The 10,159-nt window shown below is 60.2% G+C and overlaps 1 protein-coding gene across 3 annotated transcripts in view; it reads right to left on the reverse strand.

The window, feature by feature from the left end:
• Positions 1-3,346: 3,346 nt before the first annotated feature.
• Positions 3,347-10,159, reverse strand: part of PEAR1 (platelet endothelial aggregation receptor 1) — an 11,469-nt gene continuing 4,656 nt past the window's right edge. For 2 of the 3 annotated variants that reach the window (XM_041397220.1, XM_041397222.1), the window contains 14 exons: positions 9,625-9,837; positions 8,734-8,908; positions 7,949-8,069; positions 7,708-7,871; positions 7,516-7,618; positions 7,293-7,439; positions 7,086-7,214; positions 6,350-6,478; positions 6,057-6,272; positions 5,864-5,967; positions 5,668-5,779; positions 5,463-5,522; positions 4,280-4,468; positions 3,347-3,915 (listed from right to left, as the gene is read on the reverse strand). In XM_041397220.1, coding sequence (XP_041253154.1) covers positions 3,764-3,915; positions 4,280-4,468; positions 5,463-5,522; positions 5,668-5,779; positions 5,864-5,967; positions 6,057-6,272; positions 6,350-6,478; positions 7,086-7,214; positions 7,293-7,439; positions 7,516-7,618; positions 7,708-7,871; positions 7,949-8,069; positions 8,734-8,908; positions 9,625-9,837 — 2,014 coding nt within the window. In that variant the 3' untranslated portion in view covers positions 3,347-3,763. Of the gene's footprint in view, positions 3,916-4,150; positions 4,245-4,279; positions 4,469-5,462; positions 5,523-5,667; positions 5,780-5,863; positions 5,968-6,056; positions 6,273-6,349; positions 6,479-7,085; positions 7,215-7,292; positions 7,440-7,515; positions 7,619-7,707; positions 7,872-7,948; positions 8,070-8,733; positions 8,909-9,624; positions 9,838-10,159 lie in introns of all 3 variants that reach the window. The other variant, XM_041397221.1, reaches the window with a different exon arrangement.

Below are 10,159 nucleotides of genomic sequence, written 5' to 3' on the forward strand. Positions count from 1 at the left end.
AGGTATTTGGGAATAAATGTTTCGACCGCCTGTTCATGGTGTGAAGTGGGGTCTGGGGGTGTGTCTGCCAGGGGGATGCTGAAGGTGGGGTCTGTGCTGCACTGGATGATGGAGGTGGAGCATCTGCTGCTTTTGGAAAGGTCAGTTTGGAGTTAATAGCCTTTAACATTCCAGTCTCTCACATCTGATCCCCACCCTGCTCCTGGGCACGGGGACAGGCACTCACAGGGTGCCCAGGCACACCCCAAGTAGAAGATGCTGGCCCTGAATTCCAGGCTGGGGCTGTTTATGGAGCTGTTCACCTAGAGCTGCAGTCCCCTGGGATCTTCTCCTTGCACCAGCAGTTCATGGCTGCAGGGATGCAGGGGGGTGGTGGCAGCAGAGCTGGAATCCCCAGGAATCACTGTGCCCCCCGAGGGTCAGGGCATGGGTCCCACACATCACCCTGGACCACTGGCAGAGGAACCTGAGGGGCACGGGCACTTTTGTCATGTAGGTGGCATATCCAGGTGCTGGAAATGATCTCTCAGTCATAGCTGGGGAGCAGAAGCTCTCAGCTGCCTGTGCAGCCCCAGCCCCACTGGCCCAGGTGCTGCCTGGGGTGCCCTGTGGGGCTGGCACTGGGGCAGCCCCCTCCCATGGCTGCCACCCCACTCCCATCCAGAGGAAAAGGGAGGAGGTTGTTTTCAATCTCTGCGCAGTAATGAGAGGGATAATAATGGTTATCCAGAGGTCTTTGCAAATAGAACAGTAGTTATTGGCAACAAGTGAACTGGCTTGGATTTGGCACTGAGTGAAACTTGCAAACAACATTGTTAAAGTAAGGAGGAAAGGAAAGGAAAGGAGAAAGGAAGAGAGAAAGGAAAAGAGAAAGGAAGAGAGAGAGAGAAAAGAAAAAGAGAAGAGAAGAGAAGAGAAGAGAAGAGAAGAGAAGAGAAGAGAAGAGAAGAGAAGAGAAGAGAAGAGAAGAGAAGAGAAGAGAAGAGAAGAGAAGAGAAGAGAAGAGAAGAGAAGAGAAGAGAAGAGAAGAGAAGAGAAGAGAAGAGAAGAGAAGAGAAGAGAAGAGAAGAGAAGAGAAGAGAAGAGAAGAGAAGAGAAGAGAAGAGAAGAGAAGAGAAAGAAAAGAAAAGAAAAGGAAAGGAAAGGAAAGGAGAAAGGAAGAGAGAAAGGAAAAGAGAAAGGAAGAGAGAGAGAGAAAAGAAAAAGAGAAGAGAAGAGAAGAGAAGAGAAAGAAAAGAAAAGAAAAGAAAAGAAAAGAAAAGAAAAGAAAAGAAAAGAAAAGAAAAGAAAAGAAAAGAAAAGAAAAGAAAAGAAAACTGCCCACCCTTGGATCCCGTGGTGTGCTCGCTGTCTCTGGCTGTGCTCCGCTGCTGGGATCACCCTTTTCCCCCGAACGGAGTCTTTTAAAGTCCCTGAGCTGTGGCCGGGCAGGTCCGAGATTTCACCACCACACCCATAAACTCTCCCTTTCCCTCGGGCAGAGATGCAGAGCCGGCCTCAGCGAAGCCCCTCCTGCCCTTCCCAGTGCCGAATGTTTGAGGCACTCCCATTTCATCTCCCAGTCCCACTCTGTTGTCTCCAGACAGGTTGCCCAGCCCTGCTCTCTGCACAGAGCAGTAAATAAATCAAATACCTCGCCCTGTGGTGAAAGAACCTGTTCTGGGACAACACCACCCCCCCGTGGCTCGGAGCCTTTAAATCTTCCCGGGAATTCTTCCAGCTTGGTGAACAGAAGGAAGAGAAGAGATAGAAGAGATGAGATAGAAGAGATGAGATAGAAGAGAGTGAATGAGGAATTCTACAATGAGCAGCAGCAAAGCCAGTCCTTATGAATATAAATCCCACTGACAACATCACTCCTGTTTGCATCAGCCATTTCCCCACCCTGGGAGTCCCAGGGGATACAACAGCAGGACAATTCATGGTTCAGGACTCCATCCACCAAACCAACCCATTACCAGAACAATCCCAAGGTTTGCTCAGCATTTTTGTTCACCTTGGCTTAGGCTTCTTCCGTGGAAGAAGCAGCAGCAGCGTTGTGGACACAGCATTCCCCACTGGTGGAGTTTAATATTCCACATATCCCTCGTTCCTTTAATCACAGTGTTTCTAACTCTGGTGCATTCTGCAGTGTCATCTTCACAGCCTGCTGAAGCACGGGTTTCATTCTCCAGGAGCACATCTAGTCCTGTTGCTCACAGCGTGTGCTTGCCAAGCTGAATTTCCCCCAGCCTGTTGGTGTCTCATTATTGCACTTCTGGCAGAGAAACCTGCTCCAAACCCCAGGGCCAAAGTCATTCTGAAGGCAGAGTCACAGAATCATGAAATCATGGGATGGTTTGGGTTGGAAGGGACCTTAAAGCTCATCTCATTCCACCCCCTACCATGGCAGGGGGTTCTTCTGCTAGCCAAGGTTGTTCCAAGCTCTGTCCAACCTGACCTTGGACATTTCCAGGGATGGGGCAGCCACAGCTGCTCTGGGCAACCCATGCCAGGGCTTCACCACCCTCACAGGGAAGAATTTCTAACCTAACCCTGCTCTCTCTCAGCTTGAAGCCTTTCCTCCTTGTCCTGTCACTCCAGTTCCCGATGAACCCTGGTCGGGGTTGGGTGTGGGACAATGCAGGTCCCTGCTCCACTGCTGCTCCCTGGCAGGCCCAGCTGGGCTGTGCTGGGATTGTTCTCCTTCCCAGGGTATGGGACAGCCTTTGCTGGGCTTTCTGGGACCCCTGCTCCCTCCCAAGGTGCCCAGAACTTTCCACGGCATCGCTGCTCCTTCCCAGTGGCCACAGTGGGATCTGACGGAGTTTCCACAGAGCAGCGTGGACCCTCCCAGGAGCACCACGGCTTCTGCTGGGCTCTGCCCGTGTCCACACAAGCCCCTGCTCTGTTCTGGCTCAGCTGCAGATCTCCCCACGCTCTGCCCAGCCCACAGGAGCACCTGCTCCCCCCAAAATGCTCAGTGGGCTCCATCAGCAGAGCTCTGGGGGCTCTGCCAGCCTTTCTGCAGGCCAAACTTCTTCCTCCTGGGGCACTTCAGGGCTTCTCCCATGCCTGGGCTTCCTACAGGCCCACAGCTGAGCCCACCCTGACTCCTGGCGCCATCAGCCTTTCCCTGTTCAATGGGTACTGCCATACTTTTACCCAAAAGCTTTTGTGTTCCTACCTCCTGCACACCCTGGAGCAAGCAAGGAGCTGGGGGGACCCCACAGTGAGCCTGGGGACCCCACCAGTCTCCCCCTTCCTCCCACCACGGTGCCAGAGCCGTAGGGTTCCCTGGCACAGACAGTGCCACGCTGAACATCCAATACCAAACACCAAATCCACACCGAACACCAAATCCACACCAAACACCCTTTATTCACCACCCGCTGGGACAGCAACAACAGTCCCAGGGTACTCCAGCCCCCTCAGGGACCCTGTGTCCCCTCGTGGCTGGTCCCTCAGTGGTCCTTGAGATCCCTCAGTGGTCCCTGAAATGCCTCAGTGGTCCCTGAAGTCCCTCCGTGATCCTTGAGGTCCCTCAGTGGTCCCTGAAGTCCCTCAGTAATCCTTGAGGTCCCTCAGTGATCCTTGAGGTCCCTCAGTGGTCCTTGAGGTCCCTCAGTGATCCTTGAGGTCCCTCAATGGTCCCTGAGGTCCCTCAGTGGTTCCTGAGGTCCCTCAGTGGTCCTTGAGGTCCCTCAGTGATCCTTGAGGTCCCTCAATGGTCTCTGAGGTCCCTCAATGGTCCCTGAGGTCCCTCAGCGGTCCTTGATGTCCCTCAGCGGTCCTTCCTGCGCAGCGGTGGGGACGGGGGGTAGTGGCGGGCAGGTGGCACGTCGTAGTGACTGGGGATGTGGCTGTTCTTGGGGGAGTCGTAGTGGCTGGGGGGGGCTCTGCTGGGGGGGCCTTCGAGCCCTTCAGGACAACTCTCTGTGGGGACAAGAGAAGGCTGCAAGGGGACGTGTTTCCCCCAGGGTCATGAAGGCCCCGTCACCGATGTCCCCCTGGGGACAGACAGCCGCTGTCCCCCCCAGGGCTGTCACCAAAGCTGTCTCCTTCCTGGGGCTATGCACTCCCCAGCACTGGGGTTGTGACCCCACTGACCAGGGCCACCAGGGCCACCAGGGCCACCGGGGCCACCAGGGCATGGGATGCCCAGCCGTACCGTCCTGTGGTGGCTCCTCAAGGAGCCCGATCTCGGCGTAGGACATCTCCCGCTGCACAGGGGATTTCATCTCCATGTAGCTGCCCTCGTGGGCCTTGGCCATGGCAGGGAGGGGATGCCCAGCCGTACCATCCTGTGGTGGCTCCTCAAGGAGCCCGATCTCGGCGTAGGACATCTCCCGCTGCACAGGGGATTTCATCTCCATGTAGCTGCCCTCGTGGGCCTTGGCCATGGCAGGGGGCAGCTCCTTGATGGTGGCGTAGGGGTTCTCGCTGGCCAGGGAGCTGGCGCTGGCCCTCAGCCCCTCCCAGGGGTGCTCTGGGGGTGGCAGGAGCACAGGGAGAAGGAACAGCTGTGTCTCAGGCAAGTCCCAGCCCCATCCCTTTCCTACCCCATCCCTGTCCCTTCCTCATCCCCACCCTAATCCAGTCCTGTTCCAGCCCATTCCCAACCCATCCCTGCCTCTTCACCATCCCAGCCACGTCACTTCCCCATCCCAACCCATCCCTGTCCCTTCCCAATCCCAGCAAATTCTGTCACTTCCCCATCCCATCCCATCCCATCCCAATCCCATCCTCATCCCTAACCCAACCCAACCCTTTTCCCAAACCTTTTCCCATCCCTGTCCCTTCCCCATCCCCATCCCATCCCATCCCATCCCATCCCATCCCATCCCATCCCCATTCCAACCCATCCCTGTCCCTTCCACAACCCAGCAAATTCTGTGACTTCCACATCCCATCCCAATCCCAATCCCATCCACATCCCTAATCCAACCCTTTTCCCATCCCTGTCCCTTCCCTATCCCCATCCCCATCCTAATCCAGTCCTGTTCCAGCCCATCCCCAAACCATCCCATCCCATCCCATCCCATCCCATCCCATCCCATCCCATCCCATCCCCATCCCCATCCCCATCCCTAACCCAACCCTTTTCCCAACCCTTTTCCCATCCCTATCCCTTCCCCATCCCCATCCTCATCCAGTCCTGTTCCATCCCATCCCATCCCATCCCATCCCCATCGCCATCCCCATCCCATCCCATCCTATCCCATCCCATCCCTAACCCAACCCTTTTCCCAACCCTTTTCCCATCCCTATCCCTTCCCCATCCCCATCCTCATCCAGTCCTGTTCCAAACCATCCCATCCCATCCCATCCCATCCCAACCCAACCCCAAACATTTTCCCCCCACCCCAATCCCAATCCCTATTCCCACCCCACCCCAAACATTTTCCCATACCTGCCTCAGGCCCAGTTTATCCCTTCCCCATCCCATCCCTGTCTCTTCCCTTTCTCCACCCCACTCCTACCTTTGCTGTCACCCTTCCTCAGGCCATGGCTGTAGGTGTAGCTCCTGTCCAGCTGCCTCCCTGTTGAGAGGGCAGATTTGGGGTCCCCTCTGCTTCATCTTCCCCCCAGCATGAAGGTTCTCCAGCCCCTTCCCAGGGGATCCTCAGCAGGGGGGGACTCAAGTGCCCACCCCACTCTGGATCTGCCCCTCCACCTCCTCCTTACCCCTGGTGCCCAGGGCTGATGCCCCGAGGTGTTTCCAGTCAGGAGGCAGCGTGGCATTGCCTTCGGGGCTGTAGGGTCTCTCCATGCCAGGGAAGAGCTGGGTGCCAGGCACCTGGAGCCCAAAAAAGGGGACAGGTTGGCCTCGAAGGTGGTGGCAGTGGTGGCCCACGCTGCCCTGTGCCACAGCCTGCCATACCTTGAGGGAGCTGGCTCTGTCCTGGGGGGCTGGCAGCGGGCACTGGGACAGCGTGTGGTAGCTGGGGTTGGAGTAGTAGTGGGCATGGTGGCTCGGGGGTACATCTGGAGGGACACAAGCGGTGCCTGAGGTGACAGCCTGGTGCCAGAGGGCCACCAGGGCTGGGGCCACACCCCCACCACGCTGCACTGACCTGGCACCATGTAGTCTGAGGTGTCCGTCTGTCCTGCTCGGTAGGCCACGGCCAGGTGCCGCCGCTCCTTGTCCTTCTGCCAGTGGTGCCAGCACAGGGTTGTGGCCACCACAGCCACCAGCAGCACCACCAGGGCTACCAGGCTCAGCATCATGCCCAGGGGGCTGTAGGCTGCAGGGAGGGCTGGCTCGATGGTGTAGGGCAGGTCAGGATTCCCTGGTGGGGAGGGGAGGAGTGTCAGTCCTTAGGGTGGGGGAGGGACCCTGGGGACCTCCCGCCCTACCCCCACTCACCAGCCTCACAGCGGGGCCCAGTCGTGCCTGGGGCGCAGGGACACGTCCCGTTGGTGGGGTCACAGGTGGCGTTGTGGGGACAGTGGCAGAGCTGGTCACACTGGAGCCCAAAGGTCCCGGGGGCACAGGCTGGGGACACAGTGGTACCCTACAGCTCCATACTGGGACCAGAAGGTGGTCCAATAGCTCCATACTGGGACCACAAGGTGGTCCAATAGCTCCATACTGGGACCAGAAGGCGGTCCAATAGCCCCATACTGGGACCAGAAGGTGGTCCAATAGCTCCATACTGGGACCAGTGAGGCACAAGGTGGTCCAATAGCTCCATACTGGGACCAGAAGGCGGTCCAATAGCTCCATACTGGGACCACAAGGTGGTCCAATAGCTCCATACTGGGACCACAAGGTGCTCCAATAGCTCCATACTGGGACCACAAGGTGCTCCAATAGCCTCATACTGGGACCACAAGGTGGTCCAACAGCTCCACACTGGGACCAGCCAGTCACAAAGCGGTCCAATAGTTCCATACTGGGACCACAAGGTGCTCCAATAGCTCCATACTGGGACCAGCCAGCCACAAGGTGGCCAGGACGATGGAGGTCCACAGGGGTCTGTATGTACTGCCCAGGCCAGAACCACGTAGGAGTCACCCAGGTGGCCACGGGCAGTTCTCTCTTGCTCCCCCCATCTGAACCAAGGGCACCTTGCTCCCTGCTCCCCCTGACCCCCACTCACGCTGGGAGCAGCGGGGGCCGCGCCAGCCCGGGCTGCAGAGGCAGGAGCCGTTGCTGGGGTGGCAGGAGGAGCCGTTGGCACAGGAGCAGCTCAGGGAGCAGCGTTTGCCGTAGCGGCCGGCCGGACAGGCTGGGGACAGAGGAACGAGTTTGGCCTTGATCCCGAAGGATCAGGAGCAAGCTGGACTTTTGGGGGGTGCTGACTCACGGCGCTGGCAGCTGGGGCCGCGGTAGCCCGGGGTGCAGGTGCAGGATCCGTCCTGGGGGGAGCAGGAGGCTCCGTTGCGGCAGGAGCAGGACATGTGGCAACCCCGGCCCCAGGAGCCCTGGGGACAGCCCTGCTTGCACTGCCGCCCTGCAGGGAGGGTGAGAGGTGAAGCTCGTGGCTGAGGGCACTCTGGGGTCCCCCCAGCGCCTGGTGTCCCCTTTACCTGTCCAGCCGGGCAGGCAGTGGCACTCTCCTGTCACGGGGTCACAGCTGTCGGCGTGGGCGCAGACGCAGCGCTCCCCACAGCCCGCCCCAAACGTCCCGTTCTGGAGCACGGCGACAGGCTGGGAGTCAGCACAGGCTGCTGGCACCAAAGCCCGGTGCCAGCAGCACCAGCACAGCCAGCAGGACTCACCGGGCAGGGCTGCAGGCAGTGAGGGCCCTGCCAGCCCGGGGGGCAGTGGCAGGTCCCACTCTGGGGGTCGCAGGACCCCCCATGGGCACAGTCACAGCTCCGGTTGCAGCCGGGACCCCAAGTACCAGCAGGACACGGCAGCGAGCAGTCAGGTCCGTGCCAGCCTGTGAGATGGGATGAGGGGACAGTGTGGGGATGGGGACAGGGACAGGGACCCCCCCAGGACCCGGTGTGCACCCACCTTCCTTGCAGAAGCAGGAGCCGTCGAGCGGGGAGCAGGCGAGGGCGTGCTGGCAGGAGCAGTGGCCTGAGCAGTTCAGGCCAAAGGTGTTGGGGGGACACAGGGAGGAGCAGTGCTCGTCCTGGGTGCGGGGACCAAGAATTCAGGACAGATGGGACCCCTGCCCAGGGCTGGGGAAAGCACCCACGTGTCTGGGGGTAACCTGGTGCTGTAGGGAAAGTGGACAACCCCAAAATCTCCATTCTCCCATGGGAACCCCAAGCTCTCCCCAGCGTTGCCCAGATCTCCAAATTGCCCCCCAAAGATGCCCCCAAAGGATGCCCAGATCCTGAAACTGGCCTCAGAGATAACCAGACCCCCAAGCCATCCCTGAGGATGCCCAGACTCCCATATCTCTCCCAGGGATGCCCAGATTCCCATGCTTCCCCCAGGGATGCCCAGATCCCCCTGTTTCCCCCAGGCATGCCCAGACCCTGAAACTGCCCTCAGAGATAACCAGACCTCCAACCCATCCCAGAGGATGTTCAGACTCCCCTGATTCCCCCAGGGATGCCAAGACTCCCCTGTTTCCCTGAGGTTGCCCAGACCCCCCTGTTTCCCCCAGGGATGCCCAGACCCCCCTGTTTCCCCCATGGATGCCCAGTCCCCGTTTCCCCCAGGTATGCCCAGACCCCATGCTTGCCCACCCTCCAAACCATCCAGACACCCCCATTGCCCCTAGAACTATCCAGAGCCCCATGATCCCTCCAGCACCACCCAGACCCCCTGTCCCCCACGCCCCTCACCGTGTAGCCGGGGGCGCAGTGGCAGTGGCCTGTGGTCCCATCACAGACCCCCCCGTGGAGGCAGAGGCAGCTCTGCAGGCACCCAGGCCCGAAGTAGCCGGGGGGGCAACTCTCATTGCAGTAGAGCCCAGCCCAGCCCGGGAGGCAAAGGCACTCCCCGAGCATCGGGTGGCAGCTGGGGGTGCACACTCAGAACCCCCGTGCTCCCAGTACAGGGCACTGGTGGTGCTGGGGAGGGGCTTTGCAAACGGGGGAGCACAAAACTCCTGCCCCAGGAGGGGATTAAAGGGTTCCTGGTCATGTAGCCAGCACCAGGGTGTGGGGGCATCGTGGGGGGAGGAAGGAGGGGAGGAGGAGGTTGGTGCAGAGGGAGGTGAGGGTGGTGGGAGGAGCCAGGGTGGGATGGGGATGCTGGGGTGGGATGGGGATGCTGGGGTGGGATGGGGGATGTCAGGGTGGGATTGGGGTTCTTGGGGTGGGATGGGGATGCCAGGGTGGGATGGGAATGCCGGCATGGAATAGGGGTACCAGGGTGGGATGGGAATGGTGGGGTATGATGGGGATGCCGGGGTGGGCTGGGAATGCCAGGATGGGATGGGGATCCCAGGTGTGATGGAGATCCCAGGGTGGGCTGGGAATGCCAGGATGGGCTGGGATGCCAGGATGGGCTGGGATGCCAGGGTGGGGTGGGCTGGGAATGCCAGGATGAGATGGGGATCCCAGGGTGTGATGGAGATCCCAGGGTGGGCTGGGAATGCCAGGATGGGCTGGGATGCCAGGATGGGCTGGGATGCCAGGGTGTGATGGAGATCCCAGGGTGGGCTGGGAATGCCAGGGTGGGCTGGGGATGCCAGGGTGGGCTGGGATGCCAGGGTGGGCTGGCCGCAGTACCTCAGGCTGTGCTGGGGGTGGCAGAGGCAGCGGCTCTCGCAGTGCAGCCCGTAGAGGCCGGGCAGGCAGTGCCGCTCCTCGCAGCGGCTGCCCTGGAAGCCGGCCTGGCACAGGCAGCCCCCGTCCACGTGGAAGCACTGGCCCCCGTTGGCACAGTCACAGCTCTCCCGGCAGTCCTGCCCGTAGCGCCCCACTGGGCACCTCTCCTGGCACCTGCGTGGGGGGCACAGGAGGTGACACAGCCCCACCGAGAGCTGGGGTGCCCCTGGGATCCCCCTGGCCCTGAGCTGAGGCCGTCCAGCTCATTGCATGCCACACGGGGGGAGCTGGGGGTGCCTGGCCTTCATGGAGACCTGGCAGCAGTGGGTTGTGGTGGCCTTGTCCCCGTGTGCCACATCCCCCTGCCATCCGTGTGCCCTGTCCCTTGATGCCCCTCCCTGTGCACCCCCATCTCCATCTGCTCCCAGACCGTGCACCCCCACCCCAAAAATGCCCTGTCCCCAAGTGTCCCCTCCCCCTGCCCCCATCCCCTTGG

This window comes from Onychostruthus taczanowskii, unplaced genomic scaffold (assembly GCF_017590055.1).
Source record: "Onychostruthus taczanowskii isolate IOZ18803 unplaced genomic scaffold, ASM1759005v1 scaffold138, whole genome shotgun sequence".
NCBI classification, from domain to species: Eukaryota; Metazoa; Chordata; class Aves; order Passeriformes; family Passeridae; genus Onychostruthus; species Onychostruthus taczanowskii.